The sequence below is a fragment of the Alosa pseudoharengus genome, unplaced genomic scaffold, assembly GCF_046254945.1.
Source record: "Alosa pseudoharengus isolate Yale_2024_CS ecotype anadromous, Long Island Sound unplaced genomic scaffold, YU_APseudo_1.1 YU_APseudo_1.1_scf_13, whole genome shotgun sequence".
Lineage (NCBI taxonomy): Eukaryota > Metazoa > Chordata > Actinopteri > Clupeiformes > Clupeidae > Alosa > Alosa pseudoharengus.
The window spans coordinates 5,681,284-5,699,332 of record NW_027468598.1 but is presented as its reverse complement, the minus strand read 5'-3'; the positions used below and the strand labels follow the sequence as shown (position 1 = coordinate 5,699,332).

At 41.6% G+C, this 18,049-nt stretch overlaps 1 protein-coding gene across 1 annotated transcript; it reads right to left on the bottom strand.

The window, feature by feature from the left end:
- Nucleotides 1–608: 608 nt before the first annotated feature.
- On the bottom strand, nucleotides 609–16,059 carry wsb1 (WD repeat and SOCS box containing 1). Its single transcript, XM_076281904.1, has 9 exons — nucleotides 15,667–16,059; nucleotides 14,136–14,304; nucleotides 11,705–11,976; nucleotides 9,605–9,736; nucleotides 8,683–8,783; nucleotides 5,777–5,949; nucleotides 5,511–5,624; nucleotides 3,874–3,981; nucleotides 609–2,748 (listed from the first exon to the last, which is right to left on the bottom strand). The coding sequence occupies exons 1-9, from the start codon at nucleotides 15,704–15,706 to the stop codon at nucleotides 2,586–2,588; spliced, it is 1,272 nt and encodes a 423-aa protein (XP_076138019.1). The 5' UTR covers nucleotides 15,707–16,059; the 3' UTR covers nucleotides 609–2,585.
- Nucleotides 16,060–18,049: the final 1,990 nt, after the last annotated feature.

Below are 18,049 nucleotides of genomic sequence, written 5' to 3'. Positions count from 1 at the left end.
GCAAATTAGTGCATAATTAATGAGATATTGTTAAATTACATGCATAAACATATATTTTCAGAAAACTTGTAATGCAAAAAAATATTGTCTCTACATAACTAATCAACTAGTAAAGTTTCATAAGAATATCAAGGAGTTAAATTTTTTACCCTATCTATGTTGCCTATGGAGGCCAGTTTTAGGCCGCAAATGCTAATTAGCAGGTTTAAAACTAAAAAATCAGCTAAGTAAATATGATATTCAGAATCAGCACCCAAAAATTAGGCAGAATACCCTCTTTACCAGTGTTTTCTCACATTTGACCTCCAAGTGATAGTAGTCCCAGTCTTAATTATGCATTATATAAATGATGTCATCTAAGTGTGAAAATGGATCGTAAAAACTTGAAGACAAAAAAAATCTTGTTCCTTAGACTCTATACTAGCAAAATATGCAAAAAAAAAATCAATTTTTACAAGAAAATCCAGCGGAATTACACAAGACACCGTACTACTCCCAGCAGAGATCACTGATCCCAATGTATGAATTTCACTGAATAATCATACTCAGTGTGCAGGTTTGTAAGTGTTGTCAGAGGGTAACAATATACATATACATGCATACATAGGTTGAGGAATGAGATTTTATTGAAACCCACATATAATTGAATACACTGAAGTAAATGGAGATACATTCATTTCTTCCACTGTCATCAAAGCGTGTTGCATGAATACTGTATTTAATACTTTGTTGAGATGAAGTAGAATTAGGATATCTGCTGTGGATTAATGGTTTGGCTTCAACTGAGAGAAAAGCATTTCAGACAGGCAAAGAAGAAAACATAACGAAGACGAGTTTTCAAGTTTTACTCAAATACAGACCTCCAACCATCCCTGACTGCCACTTTCAAAGTTACATATCTCTTAAGGATCTTTGGGCATCAGCACAGATGGTCAAACAAACAAACAAACAAACAAACAAAGTAAAGAAACAGACCAAACATTATTGCCATGATGGTTACTACCATCCTTAGAGAGAAGAGAAACAGACGACTACAGAAAGAGGAGCCAAACAAACACAAATACACAATATACAAAAACAATCTCCTGAAATCGTACGCTGGGATTTTTGTAATTCAGAATCACATTATCGTTCACGTTTAATCAGGTCTACAAGCAATTTCTCCCACTAGCTTGCCACCACAATCTCCTTAAGAGAAAACAATGTCCCAAAGGCTTCTGAGGCTTCACCAAGCATTACAGAACTGATATGCACACACCAATCCATGGTAACAGAACCATCCTACTAGAACTCTGACAGAGTTGTAGGAGGTGGACACAAAAACAACAAAGTAACATTTCCAAAAAGAAAACATTTCTGTAGCATCAATTGGCACAACGGCTTGAGTTATTTCAGTGGGAATGTACTGTAGAGATGTTACATCAACAGATGAAGCCTCAATCTTCACATAAGCATTCATTCATACATACATACATATTCACATTACAGAGATGTTAATCTACAGGTCATGGTCTTTAGAATATTTATTCCAATAAAGTAATGGATTGATTGGTGATAAGAAACATTGTTTTGTACAGATGAAAATATACAATTGAGCAATAGAAAACAAGCAGGCCCATGAGTTCTTATTTCAGAACACTTAAAAGAGGACATATACACATATACATACATCCATATGTATGTCTGTATGTGTTAGGTTTCTGTTTGCCCACATGCGTGTGACGTTACGCAAGCGCTACGACTGGGCAGTGCAAAGAACAGGGAGCAACTCAGGAGGCACACTGGGCAGCACAGGCCCTCTCCCTGACCACAGCCCGCATTCCACTACCGGAGAAGGTCTCCCACCATGCAAGCACACTCGCACACACCTCACATACCAAGATACATCCTTGATTCCCTTCATAGCCTTTCAGTCAAGTAAGCCAAAACAACTGGCTCCTTGACACCTCCCTCATCTCCATCCACCGATCATTCACTTTCGCGCACTCAGTCCTCAGTAAGGTGCAGTTCTCCTTCCTTTGAGAAAGTAAAGGCAGAGGAAGCACTGCTTTCAAGTCATGAAGTATTTAGCGTTCACAAGTCTACTACCACTTGTGTCCAAGCGGTCACTCTCTACGAGATCACACAGGACATCGTGTTTGGACAGTTGCATTAGGTTATAGTGGTGCTGAAGGAAAACCGCACTGGACCTGAACACAGGCGTTAGCATCCAATGGAGATGCAGAGGTGATATTGGTGATGCAGAAGGCCTTACAGAACACCACTGCCACTGCATAGGAGCAGCTAACACAACATGCTCTCTTTCCAAAGGGAAAACAGATAAAGGAAAATATATATAGAATTTGACATTCAATTAAGAAAGGACACCGATGAGAAGAAAAAACACTGGAAAGCAATACTTACAAAACATATAAATAAATACAAAAACAATGCAATAAAAGAGCAATAGTGTGTCTGTTCTTCAAATATTATGAGGTGTGCATTTTGCTTCTTCTCTACAACTATGTCTGTTTTTGGTTGGTTGTTTGTTTTTTTTTTACAAAAGAATGAAAGGTCCTTTCATTCTTGGTTGGCACAGGGTTCAGCTAGATAGTCTTGTACGCCAGGTAGTCCTGCATGCACACAGGGATGGGGAGCGTTTGCACTTGTTGAGTGGGCATGACCCGGCGCAGAGCCATGCGGCACAGGTGCTGGAGACTGGCGATAGAACGTGGGCTTGCCCAGAAGTGCACACTGCCATCACGAGACCTACGGAGAGAGAGGAGGAGAGAGACCGAGATAGGCAGGATTAATGACAAAGTAACGAATCAAGAGAGAAGATGTCTGTGTGTGAGAGAGAGGGACAAGGTGGGGGAGCGGTCAGAGCACAGAGCAACATGAAGAACTAGTATTTTTAAACAGGTTTACACAGGTGCAGCTTATGTAACAGCTGAAGTGATAACCCCGGGGGTGGAATGTGATGTGAAAACCACTTGGTGATCACTTTAAATGGCACACAGGAAGGACTCTGCCTGAAAGAACAAACTTCTAAACACTGAAGTAAAGACAGATGGTCAGGGATTTTCGATAAAGAATGCAGTTTTATCACTGTGTGGCAGCATGACCTTTTGTAGAAATGTCATACTAGAAAGTGCTTAAGAGAGTTTAAGAGGGTAGGTAGTAGGGGTGTAAATATTAATCGATTCGTATCGATGCATCGATTATGCAGCAGGCGATTCAATGCATTGATTCGTCCGCAAGAGTATCGATTAATGTGTTTATTTTGCCGCCTGTTTGTTTGCCTATCTATTTTCAGCATCAGCTCCGACCTTTCTTTTTCTGTCTATGGCTCCGATGTAAGCGCACTACCTACTCCTAAGCTGCGGGTGGTTTTTTTATTTTATTTGCAAAGACATGAGGCTGTATAACGAAGGCTTTAGATACCGCCTACATTCCGAACTTTTGTTGATTTATTTGAAACTTCATAGATATCATGTAAAAATAATGAGTATTGAATTGTATCGAATCGTATCGTGGGGAATTCTGAAGTATCGAAAATAATCAAATCATTGGCTTAAGAAATCGATATTGTATGGAATCGTCATGAAGACTCCGATTTACACCCCTAGTAGGTAGCCTAAGTCCACATCAGCCCCAGCCCCCCCATCCTCCTATTGTCAATGAGAGAAAATCTGTGTTCTAAATCACCCGCATAATTTCTAGCTGCTATGAACGCCGAGAGAATGTGCAGTCCTGGGCTACACAGATGAAAGGGTATCTAAAGCCTTCTGTGGACACTTGATCCTCTGCAGAAGTATGAAAACAGTCTTGTGTGTGTGTGTGTGTGTGTGTGTGTGTGTGTGTGTGTGTGTGTGTGTGTGATCAGCCACTTACCCCGCAGCTAAAACACTCCCTCCAGTAGAGAAGGCACAGCAGAGGCCATTGGCCACAGGTGCAATGGCCTGAGGGGACTTCTCCTCAATGTTCCAGAAACGCACCAGCCTGAAATGCATAAAACATACATTTAAACATAGAAACGTTGTTGTACTCCACTAGAAAAACCAAGGAAAGCCATTCTATTTTTCGGTCCCGTCTTCCACAGACATTGATAGAAACACCCCACTCAATATGCATACAAAACTATGCATTGCACAAAATATCAATACTCTAATTTTCATCAAAACTCCTTTTATCGAGAATCCAAATGTGCTTTGCATCATCTTCGAATTCATAGAGGCCTCTTTCCAGATTTGATAGCAGTTCCCAGAGCAGAGAACAGATTATTTTTCCATTCCCCTCTCCACCCATCCCCCCCCCCCCCTTCTGTCCTCCATTTTGTGGAGTGAAAACAGCCTTGCTCCTCAGGCCTCCGGGGCCGCCAGTGCTGCGCAGCCCCTCCCCCATTCCTTTCCAATCACACAGCCAGAGCCCTGAGAGCAGGCGTTGCTCACTAGTGATTAATGGCGGTCATGTGAGAAGCATGAGATTCCTGCCCTCTCCCTTCTAGACTCTTCCTGCAGGAGGAACGGCTTCGCCAGGCCGATCTCTATGAGCTGGTTACTCACGATAAATAACGACGTCACATTAGAATAAACTCATGACCAGGGTCTTATTCTATTGGACTTGAAGTGATTTAAGGTTGGGCAGTTCAGTGGCAAGTGAACATAAGCCATCAGCATGGTGCTGAACTAATGAGTATAAGGTTGGGTCAGGGGCAGAGTTGAGATTTTCTTTTTAACAATAACCTATTTTTGCTGAAAGAGGAATCCAAATTTTGCAATCGTTCACATGACCACTTAAAAGGAAGTGGTCAGCATATTTCCAAGCAATGTGTTGAGAAGGGACAGTTTGCCAATAAGTCCAAACCACAGATATTGATATTTCTGCAACTACCTCACCAAAACGGCAATGAATCCAACGTTTGAAATAACTTCAACTACATGGCCATAACTAGGCTGCAAGTTTAGATTCCAATAAGGTACTTTGTTAGTCAATTTTCCACAACTTAAAAGTAGCCTACTTTTTTTGTAGATTCATGTTTCATTTTAAAATATGTTGCTTTCTAGAGCATTTAGCCTACCATCTTTAGCACACATCTCCATTGAAGTATGGCTACATGATGGTAAGGAACTTGGAGTTGCGCTTTCTGGTCAGTGAGAATCTCTTGCAGCACTTTTTGAATGGTCAAGACCCAGCATATGGGTCTGCGCGTCTGCTTGAGGCTGCTGACATTCACGTCTGGGAATGGGACTGCTTGCAATGTTAGATTACTTATTTTTGTTGTCACGCACCAATCAACAAACTCAACGCACATGAATATTAGAGATATGATTACTAGGCTACACAGTGCATTTGACAATGTCTTTCGGCCACGGTTTAGGCAGAGACCTTCTTATATGCTTTTTGCTTTAAAGTAAACTGAAATAAAAGAGAAGCAAGTAAAAGAACGCCCGTTTATTTAATGTGTCAACAGAATATTCCGTCCGCGTTTTCCGCATCGAGGAAATCATAGGGCCCTAGATTTGACTCACCTGTCGTCAGTGATTGTGGCGATGTGACGGCCATCATGACAGAAGGCCACCGAGCGCACCCATCGATCATTCGCGCCCCCAGCAAATATAGGCGACGGGGGAGGGAAGAGGTGCCTGCGTGTCAAGACAAAGTGGGGTAACGATGAGTGCCGCAGAGAAGGATAGCACATGCATGTGAAATGTGTGTCCTGTGTGCCTGAAATCAATATTTTCCACATGTTCCACAGGAGTTGTAGTATGAACGTGGTCAGTTCAGGCAGACTCACCCCAGCTCCAACAGCACGGTGCCCATGTGAGGGTCCCACAGGATGACGCGCGTGTCGTAAGAGGCTGTGGCCAACAGGGCTCCGTCCGGCGAGAACTCACATGACACCACATCATTGTGGTGGCCCTCCAGCTTCCGGATTAGTGTGTACTTGTCCATGTTCCACAGGAACACCTGCAAGAGCAAAACAAGCCTGTTATAGCGCCACTCCTCAACATTTCCACTTAGCAACAACATAGACAGAAAAGGACTCTTGATTTTGATTTTACAAACATAATTTAACGGTGTGCCCAACGTATGCTCAGTGTCAAGTGTTTAGTATTTACAAACTAGTAAAAACAAAAACAAATACAACACAAAAATTAGTCTGTACATGCCACACCAGCAGCAAGGCTATGTTATAGCTGTATATGGCTACACCGCTCACTGTTATCCCATTCACAACATGGTTCAGTAACTTACAACTACATCATACATAGATCATTAAAACTACATTTCATTACAATTCAACAAGGTTTGCAATACAATTTAACATTCCAAAAAGTTAAGTTAAATTTAAGTTAACATGAATATTCAATATAATTTTTTTACAAAAAAAGAAAAAGACTACAACAGGTTTGAAAGGAATATACAAACAAGTAGTAACTTAAGGTAACATAATGTTACTCCACTGGCATCCCCTTTCAGTTTTAGTTCACTTGTGTTTACAAAAGGCCCGCGCCGGCAGCGTAGGCCTACGGAGAGACAGATACTGCAAGAGAAGAGAACATTTGATGGCCAAAAGGCACACACCTTTGGCAAACACACACAGCAAACACAGGAACAAAACCTAGTGCAGTCTAAATGTACAAAGCCAACTGCTCCATTGTTTTGCTCCAGCGCAATGTGATCATATAGGCCTATATATATTATATTTGACACTTTTAAAAAAATCTTATTATGGAAAAAAAAGGCACAACATGCCGTTTAGGTCTGTTTCACCATTTAGCAAGTTCTTGTGACATGATGACTACAGCAGTCATTGCACTTGAGCAAGCATTATTTGACATTCCGACTAGTCACAACTAGGACTAATAAAAGGGGAGTTTTACATAATAGTGTTTCTATCCTCTTTCAAACAGAGGCAAGAGAAATGAAAGGACTCTAGAACCTGACAATGCTGGCAAAAGCTTGCAGTTACGGGGTCATTTTCTCATGGAATACAGAGGATGGTTTTGCCTTTTTTTTTGTGTATAATTATACAGAAAGGGTTCCATCTTTTACAACGCAATAATGTTCATGTTTGCTTTGCAGCCTCAGCCTGTGAGCAAAAGCAGCTGAGGAGCAGAGGGCAAGGCTAATGCTAGCAACGCTACCCTTCTGCCCTCGCAGAGGAACATGCCGGAATCCTCTTCTTCATAGCTGACAATGACTGACGCTACAGAAAAGCAAGCTGCCTGCCTAAGGAACAAAGAGCCTTTTCATTTCTCGTTAAGGCCACAATGAACTGACCCCTCACAAGCAAGTGTGCATGTGAGTGAGAGTGAGAGTGTGTGTGTGTGTGTGTGTGTGTGTGTGTTGGGGGTGAGGGAGGACCTCCATGCTTCAGTTACAGTTAATGGGGCTTCAACCCAAATGTAGGTCAAATGTTGGTAAGTCATTTAAAAAACACTACCGCCTGAACTGACAATATGTAGGTAAGGCATGTGTGGAGGGGGAACTGCGGATGTGTCTACAGAGGTACTTAGAGGGAGAGGTTTGGTGAAGATTTGGGGAGAGGTTGGGTGAAGAGGAGGGGTTTGGTGAAGAGGAGTGGATAGGGAGGAGAGGAGAGGAGACAAGACAACTGCCAAGAGAGTTTTGTGTACTACTTGTTCTGAGGTTTTCAAAATGAGGTATGACACTAGGAAAGCTGGGGGAGACAGATGCAGTGCAGCACCTACATGCAGGTAGCCTTGCCGTCAGGAGCAAAGGCTGCCCCCCCTCACCATGGCAACAGGAGGGGGAGACTGCAGGCAATGGGCACTAGAGCATCCTGTGGACAGGGGCTGGGGAGGTGGCCCTCCATGGCAACCGTGCTAAACCGCCTGCAGCGGTGCGCTCCAATACTACTCACACACAGAGCTCTGCCACCACCTGGGACAGGGAAAGCAAGACACTTACGGATGCACACACACACACCCACCCACCCACCCACACGCACCTAAAGCTGTGGGATTAGCATTTTTTTGCAGAGGAGGATTACGCCTCTACACTAATGCTACTAAGTTTAATTCAGAAAGCTTTCTCCAATGCTTCTGATTGTTCTGCTATACAGATATAGATGGGAGAGTGTTTCCTCATACCATTTGCTACAAAATGCTACAATGGGCGCACATTTGCACCAAAATATCAATAGCCAATTTACAATATTTAAAAAATAATAAAATAAACAACAAGAAATGCAAAAGCAGTAGGGATTAAATTCCCAGGCAGTTTACCATGCAGTATTGTTAAGACATGGTTGTAACTAACAATCACACCCATACAGTGCAGTACAAAACACACGCACATTTCATTTTTTTCACCATTTCTTACGTCACAGTTATCCTCAACTTTTTATTTTGTCAGGAAGAATAATTTGCACCTACTGACTTGACAGGTTATCAAGTATGACACTGAGCAGTGCTTACACACAGTTCTGGCCTCACACTGCAGATCACTTGCAGAGCTCCAGCTAACTCAGAAACTCAGAAACTCTACAGCGCGAGGACTGGGTTGGGACTATTGATATAATCTCCAATCTCAAATTAAACCCATTACTCAGCGCCACCAAGCTAAGATTCTGATTTATGAGTTACCTGGAAGACAGTGCGCACACACAGGCACAAGCAGAAGCAAAGCAAGTATAAACAATAAACAAGACGAGGAAGGAAGGGAAGTACGTACCGCTTTGCCCGCCCCCACTGAGCACAGCACTGAGGAGTCGGGAGAGAAGGCGCTATCATAAACCCAATTCTGATGGCCCCGCAGGACTTTCACCATGTTGCCTGAAACACAACAAGCAAAACAAATTACCAGACCAGAAAGCCTTGAATCACATGGCAAATGAGGCTGGAGAAAACAACTCCACTCAGTCAGTCTCTACGGTGAAGCAACAGTATTTGTATCCATTTTACCTGTTCATGCCTGCTCAGTAAAGGCCAGCAAACATAATGCTGCAAGCAGGTATAAACACATTTGGAAAAGCACTTGGATGTAAGGCGTAGATGTGAGACAAGGGGGAAAGACCACTGCTAGGTCACCAAAAATAATTATGAAAACAAATGCCACACCAAAGGGTTTTTTACAGAATGTTAACTTGTTCCAGATTTCTTGAAAGGATAGTCTGCAGTCAAGCTCTGCCACATGATCAACAAGCCAGAGCTCCACCTACTCTGACGGCTTGGGGCTCGTGGTTCAGATAAAGGGAGCTAAAGCCTGTGTTTACACTCTTAACATAACAGTTGGATTGTTCACCTGGACACGTTACACTGGGTTCAAAAACATGCTGAGAAACAAAATGTCTCCTTAAAACGCTGGAGGCCAAGTGGACCAGTACTGAGTTTAGAGTTCCAAACCCATTACACTAACAGCAGGACAGTCGAGCCTGACCGTCTGAGGGCACTTGAGGAACACAGGGGGACTTCAGGAACATTCCAGCGAGTGCCCAACTAGCCAACATTGCCTTGTACATATGAGCCCAACATTATGAACATAGATTTACTGAATAACTTAAGACATTTTCTACATCAATTGTTGTGTTGTTAGAACACTAAAGAACAACAGTAGCTTTGGTGTATTTGTGTGACTGCGACTGTAGGCTTCTCACCATCATCTTTCAGGTCCCACACGCGTAGTGTTTTATCTCGGGATGCTGACACCAGGACGAGGCTACCGTCAGGGGCAAATGTCAGGTCTCGCACAATGTCTGTGTGGTCCATCAGGTTAAGCAAAAGCTTGCCTGTCAAAAGAACAAAACAGCCATTTAGAAACCATGTGAAAGGCATACCTTCAGAAACAGCCAAACAAGATTGATGTTTTGGTAAGAAAAACCAAATAGCATCTACTATGAGGAGCAACAGAAAAAAAAGAGGTGGAAGACAAAGAAAATGTATGCCCACAATGACAAGTTAAAAAACAACAATACCATATAGGATCACTTCATATAATAGGATTAGTATTCTAAGAGACCGCTAACAGTAAATGCAGAACATTTCCAGGGACACCACAATGGCTGAACAGCAAATTAAAGCTACTGGAAATTTGTTAAATAGTGTTAAATAAAATCCGGCTGCCATCCAATTACATACCATCCTTAACCGCAGTCAAAACATTTATACCCCACCTAAGATATGGATTAGTCTGGCATGGGTGACGGGAGCATTGTTGTTTGGATAGTACATGAAGTTTGCCTCAGAGAGATGGGGTTTGGTTGATGCACTGGGTGCATTTCCAATATGATTCCTAAGTTATGTTAATTCTCAAAAGAATGAAATCGGATTTTCACTGTCACTGCACTCTACTCGACACATTTGATGACCTAAAGTGAACTAACCATAATTTCAAACTATCCGTGGGACCCAGGCATGGGTGCAAAACATCATCATTCCTGTTGCACAAGAAATCTGTGCAACATTGCAGCCAATCAGCCAATTGCAGCTCAGCGACAAGACCTGCCCCTCTTTAACAGCCAAACCTCCAAATCACGTGTCGACACAGCTGGCAATTAATAGCCAAGCAGAGCTGCTGACGCCACCCACCCACCTTCTGCTAGGCCAAAACACACCCCTCACTATGTGAACTGGATTGCACTGGAAAACAGAGAAAGTATCTACTCCAAAAACAAGAAATAAGAAATCACAGGTTGTCTTAATTTGTTTTTCCTGCTTCGAGATCCTCTCTCACTGCAACAAAGGGAATTTATTACACAACCCCTATGAAACCCTTGTTAGGAGAAACGCAGAGAGAAGTATGCTGCCTAGGCAAATCACTATCTAAAAGGGGACAGGGGGTATTTTTCTGCACTTTTAGTGCAGTTTGTTTGTTTCAGGGACAATCAGTGAGGGTTAGACGTCAGCAACGTGGTTTTACAATTCAACAACCGTTGGGCAAACAGCAAGACAGAGGCGAGACACAGACAAAAGTCATTCAGAAAAGACAGCAGAGAGAAAAAACAGAAAAAAAGCAGAAAGGAGGTCAACACCCTCTCACACTCACCCAACCCCTGACACACACACACCATTTACTAATAAATAAAGTCATTATAATCATAAAGACTTTATTTCACCAGTCAACTCTGAATATGGTGCACAAACATGCTGTCTAACATTTTTATGCACCATTAGCGTGGATTTGTATAAATAGATAGTCTTTATTGTCTCATAGGGATAATCATTTCCACACATCTTCCATTCATGTTCCATAGCAGAACACCACACATAACATGTAACACATATGTCCCATCCACCCATGTGGCATACATCTCATTCACACAGCACACATGGGATAGATGAGGTTCAAAAGTATTCCTGGCTTTGCACCACACATTTAATAGGGCATTCTACAAACAAACAGAGCCATGTCAACGGACTTTACACAAGAGTGAAGAATCAATTTTGTTTCACTGTTAACAACAGCACTCACTGATGCACTTATTCTTACTGTACTTATTCTTATGTTTTTTAAATTGTCCTAATATTGTTGAGAATTGCTCTAAAACTTAAACTGTTTACCATGTTGTTAGTCGCTTTGGTTAAAAATGCGTCAGCCAAATGTAATGTAATGTTTCGATAGCTGTAGAATGCACCAACACTGTTTGTTATGGGGGACCAGCAGAATGATTTACAGAATGACGTCAAGTACGTGGTATGAACGTTTAGCTGCGTAACTCATATGATGGCCCAGTGCCAAAGCAGAATGATTCCCTTACCCGTGTAGACATCCCAGATCTTAATGCGGCCATTGTTGAGGCCAGTGGCCAGGAGCAGCTGGTCCTGACCAAACTTGAAGCGGTGCCACTCAATGTTGACACATCGGCTCTGCTTCTCAGGCACGGACGAGCCAAACGCAAGCCCCCACACCACATCACCGCAGTCAATGGTGTGCTCTCGCGGTTCACCGGAGAACGGGGTGACCGTGCCAATGCTGTTCTGCCGCGATAGACGTCCCACTCCAGTTGAGCGCTCGTCCTTCCTCACAGACCTAAAGGAGAGGGCAAGTAGGGTAAGAAAGAAAAGGTCACTATTTTCACAGATGATATTGCCTCGTCACTTTTACACAATAAAATGCATTACATGAGACTGGACAAATGACAGACTCAAACCGATCAATCATTCTGAACAATGTATTGCACATCTCTTGTTTAGCTCGTGCCAACAGCTTCCTCTACTACAGGGGTCAACACAGCACCCATGGGATGCCTATGAGGTGCCCGCAGCGCACTTTCTAGAAATAGCCAACAAGTCGCCTGCAGATACCACTCTAAAACATCCTCCATTGTGAAATTTTTTATAGATATTTAATTGTAGACCATACATGTGTACCATTAACTTGAAATTGGCGATACCTTACAAATTGTAGCTGGGTTAAATTTTAGCCTTTGGCTCCGAATCCCTTTCCCATTCAATATTTAAACAACGGAAGTGGAGCGCATACACGCTGTTCCCACACATAGACAGTTAAAAGAAAAAAAGCTTGCTCGTCTGGTGTACCCAATGGCAGCATATCTTTGCAAAAGTTCTCTGGCTATTCCATGTTTGTCCCATACGTGCATGACTGATCAAGGACTGAAAAACAATTGCTTTAGCACACAAGCCCTTTCTTCTCCGAAGCCTACTGTTGTAGCAATAGCGCTGAAAATCTTGTCATGCAATAGGACTGAGCATTACCTTGCGAAAAACAAAACCTTTTTTGTCAGATAATGGAGAGATTTTAGATGTGAAATAACTATAAAAGGAGTCTTCATAAGTTAGGGTGGTGATGGTTATTGAAATGTTACAACCGAAATCTTGTCCACTAAATTCAGAGCTTAAACAGCCTCTGAATTCTCAATGGTGGGTAATGCTAAATATAGTAACCTAAATCATTAATTGCACAAAAAGATTGCTTTTTCCATTTAAAAAAAAAAAATAGATTAGATTCCCCATGGAAACTCTGAAATGACCAAACCGAACAAAAATGTTGGTAGTGTTGCATATTGATAGTGAAGAATTAGATGAAAATACAGTTGCTTAATATATAAAGGCTTATAGGCCTACATAATATTGATCATTTAAATGTAAAAATCACATAGGTCTATTATTTAGAAGGATTACCCTCGCAAAAAAGGGGTGAACGTCTGTTTGTTTCAAATGAGTAGCCCTCCATATGATTTCAGGTTCCTTTAGGTAGCCCTCATTCCCAAAAAGGTTGGAGACCCCTGCTCTACTGTGATGGATCATCCTACTCTGTATGTCACCCTCTCAAGAGGCGGACCCAATGCTTCAACTAAGGGATGTTAAATTGTTCACAAGGAGGTATTGTTTGACCCAAGTTCAAAACTGTGGTCAGAGGCCTTCACAGGCAGTTACTGTGCAGGGATGAGGGTGAATGTAGCAGGATGGCAGTAGATAATATACACCATGTGTCTTTGGCAAGCTGGACAGCAGACAGAGGTTTCTTTATGCAGCCACAAAAGAGGGGGTGAAGGGGGGAGTTGTGAACTTCCAGAACATTCTGGATATGCAATCAACTGGGCTATAACCCAGAAGAAACACTGTATATATACACAATCTAGAAATCCCTGGGGTCCATGCTTTTGGAAATTTCTCATTCATTTCACAGCTACTCATTAACAAGCTTTATGGTCAACTTCCTCTTATCTGCCATATATTTCTTACAAGGCCTGTGCCCTACATTCGTGGTGTGTGCATGAATGTGTTTATGGTTATGGCAGCTTTCTGACAGTCATTTAGCAACTTGATATGGTTTACTATGTTCGGCAAGACTACCTTGATTTTGTTTCCTCCTTGTTGTAGTTTACCCGTGCTGCTAATTTGTACTGACAGGACACACTTTAAACAACACTTAACAAGTGAATAAAACTTTTATATGGCAGGCCGAGACTTTCAATTAAAACATGGGATGAAGAAAAACAAACTGTAAATTTCTGTATCTGAAACAGTAGGGGTAGTTTACACATTACCCTTGCACTGAATACAAAACAAACACACCCTGTGGCAGGCAGCCAACAACAGGAGAAGAGGCGCACCATAAAGAGAATAGACTTGATTGGCCTAGGTGCTATGCTGTTGCTTCTGTGTGTAAACAACAGGGTATGAAGATATGATCTATCAACTATGATCGAACACAAGCATACTTACAGATCGGCTAAGCATTTTGACCAGGGTAGGAGCCTCACAATGCGATGTCCTTGAGACCAAGCGAAGTAGGAACCATCAGGTGCAAAAGCAACAGTCCAGGTCTCCCGTCCAGACTTCTGGTCAAAGGGTGCAACTGGAGCTAAGAGTTCCCCAACAAACTTAGCCTTTCCTGAAGATGGGGAGACAAAACATAAAAAGTAAACATCTCCGTTCACACTTCAAAAACGAACAAAAAAGAACAAATACAGCACTACATAATACTCTTTCAGCCAGAGCAATATAGACTGTACTACTGCAGCATTGTAGCCTGCCCCCGGTTGATGCTGTTTATTGTCAGTTTGTAAAGTTTAGGTGAAGTAGGAAGTAACGTTAGGAATCTCTGATGGATCGATGTGACTGGTAAGGCTGGTCCAATAAGTTCAAAGTTCGTGCCCGTCGCGATGCAAGTGTTGGAAACATTTCCCAATCCAGTCACCAGACTTTATTCACTTCGTGAATGAGTTTTGATTTTTCCAGGCTAGCAGCATAGGGACACACCTCCAAATCATAGCAAATGTTATGGTAAAGTTATAACAAAAAGTTTGACTTGCATATTTAGAGTGAATTAAGTAAATCGAAAGACCAATGATGTATGGTTTTGTTTGTTTGTTATTGTGCTTACTTGCCTTCCTACTATGTAAAGCGACCTTGGGTTTGAGAAAGGCGCTATATAAAATAAACGTATTATTATTATTATTATTATTATTATTATTATTTATTACAACGAACATCTCAACAGCACTCAATGAGTCACACTGACACACTTGGGGTTTTGTACGTGACTGTCGGGGGATGGTAAACTGGCAGAACTGAGAAATCTATAACTGGCCTGCGTTACAACACGTTTTAACAAGTTCTCCCCATGATACCCCGCAATACAGAATATGATTTGTGAGCTAAGCAATGTGAAGAATGTATGCCAGTTTCACTGCACTGCATACATTGCACATCAGTAGCAAAACTAGGTTAACTCTGACTGACATTTAAAAGGTTAAAGTTAGCACGGGGAACCTACGGCTAACGTTATTAATGTTGGTATAAACTCTGGTAAACAATACATGCAAGCTGAATAAAAATGTTATCGCTAGTCAACATTAACCGAAATGTAGCATTATCACTGAACAGTGCACTGCCCAAATAAGCTTCACGTTAGCCAATATTAGCGTTAAAATTATGCTATTGATAACTGTAGAGATCAATGGCCATCTTACAATTATCATCCAAACACCACACCCACGCGAAATTGTACTTTTCATTACTAATAACAATGCAAAATACCTTCTTTTGTCTATTATTTTGTTATCTATGAAGCAAGTGATCACTTAATTAGCTCGCTAGTTCAACCAATTTTTGTGGTGTAACGTCAGCCCGTTAGCTTGCTAGCTGCTAGCTAAGATTAGGCAAGTTACAGCCACGTTAACGTCCACGGAAAACATACGAAAAGGACACGCCAAAATACCATCAAGAGAGTCGTGTTGGAGCATCAACTTACCTATTTCATTTTCGTTTACAAAATCTGGGAAGCTTGCCATCTAAATGGAAACACGTTTCTTGAAAAGAACGCCTTATCAGTACAAATGGTAACGTTACGAATGCAAAATAACACTTTAGCTAGCGATTCAAATACTCGCTAAGGTTAATCCACTCAAATGCGACCGTCTGGAATGCAGGGACGTGCACACAGCGGGTTTGCTGACGTTTAAGGCTGTGTTAAATTCACTACAACTGATTATAATACGATTCTCCACTCAATAAAATACACCAAGTGTTAGTTAAAACAAGTCGAAATCGTAAGATAGTCACTGGCTTTAAGGGGTCTAGAAATTCTTCAGTCCCGCTTCTTCCGTCCACACAAAAGCATAAACACGCAATGGCTACTACCAAAGCTCGTGTATTTATGGGTAGATGCCCACGTCATCGTGGTTGCCTAGGAGATGAAAAGGGACCTCCCTTAAAACGTGAGCTACGAGGTATTCAGTCACAAGGTTTTTTTTTGGTCAAAAAGGTAACCTGCATTTTTACTAGATTCTTTAGAACACGTCAAGAGACAGTTTAATAAAATGTATGCACAACTTATGCCTACTAAATTGAGAGCACAATTTAGTAAAAAGCACGCTGTTTAGTAAAATGTGCGCACCTTATTAACATGAAATGAGCACACAATTTAGTCAAATTGAGCGCATGTTTTCTGGATATTGGCTAATCCAACTCTTCCAGGGTTCTGTAAAACCAATTTAATGTTGACTAAGAATGCCATGTGCCTACATGTCTATCCATAAAAAATACAGGTATACTTGATGAATGACCAACAATCCAACAAAAAAAATGCATCATATATGATTAAAATATATAAATTTGACTGCTATGCTAGCACCATAATAACAAAGCGAAGTAGCCATAGACTGTATATATATATATATATATATATATATATATATATATATATATATATATATATATATATATATATATATACACATACACACACACAGTATATGGAAGTAGCAAGCAACACTCAGACCTGTGTAGACCAGTCCAGCAAGTGGGCTAGTTGAATAGCCTAGTTTGTCAAATTGACAAATGTTGTGATTAACACATCACATTATAACTGTTATTGAGTGTTGTTGACACACAATAAGCAAATTGTGTTCTCGGAATTTGGAGGAAGGCTGCAGGCAGCAGGTAGCAGCCTATAACTGGCAACGACCGAAATGCAGACACAGTGAAGAAGTGTGAAACATGTTAAAATATGCAAACATGTGTGTGTGTGTGTGTGTGTGTGTGTGTGTGTGTAGACATAGGCGTACTCTAATACATATTTGAGCATTAAAGAAGCCATTTTATAGTTTATCAACGTATTTAATGGGAACATGATTACAGTTAACATGTAATAAACTCGGCAATTCTACTCAAAACAACCATACTTTTATTGCAAATGTGGCAGATTCAAAAGGGGAAAGTAGTAGCAGACTACGCCACCTAGGGTATTTGTCACCACTAGGAAATTAGTCACCAATTCACACACACCCTTGCTAATTGGCAACACCGGTTCGACACATGCTAGACAGAGACGTGTTTTTTTATAAAAATATATCTATTTATTATACAAATGGAGCTACAGAATTTGACATAAAAACAAGACAGGACAGGGGCTTGATCACTGGTGGAACAGCAGAGGGAGAGAGACAGAGCTATCGTGCACACAATTTACACTGCACTGCAAACAAGTTATGACACTTCAACACAACTCACACTGCAACAAGTGACGAAAATTCACGTCAGGCACACCAGGTGAAACTAAAGACTGTAACCACCAGTCAAGCCCCCCTGTTTCTAGTGGTACTGAACTGGGACAAACAAATAACACAAAATACAACAGTTGCACAAAAGAAAATAACATCCAGAGACAAAACAGCAGCCCGTTGGTGATGGCAGTGCCGTCTCTATAAAAATACAAAGATGTTACTCCTTTTACCTATTTGATAAAAAACGGTGAGTAGGTGAGCCTCAGCGTGAAGGAGCTTACCTTCAAGCCACACAGAATAAAATCCTAGGAGGGACCAGCCCTGTCCAAATCACGTCGCCCAGTAGCCGCAACTCCTTAGCACAGAACAGCGATACTTGATGCCACTTGGCTGTACAGCAGCCCATCAGGATGCCAACCAGTCAGCCAAACCAGTGCATTTCACTGCAACACCATGATCAGGTCAGGCAGGAAAAGGCAGGAGTGCTCTCACGGGAAGCACCTGCCTGCCAATATATTAGTGAAAGGCTAATGACTGGGCGTGTCTGTCAATCATGATAATCAGTGAGAGACAGACAACAGAGGGCAGGACCTGCTTACCCTGCTACACTAACATAGTGAGCCATGTGGT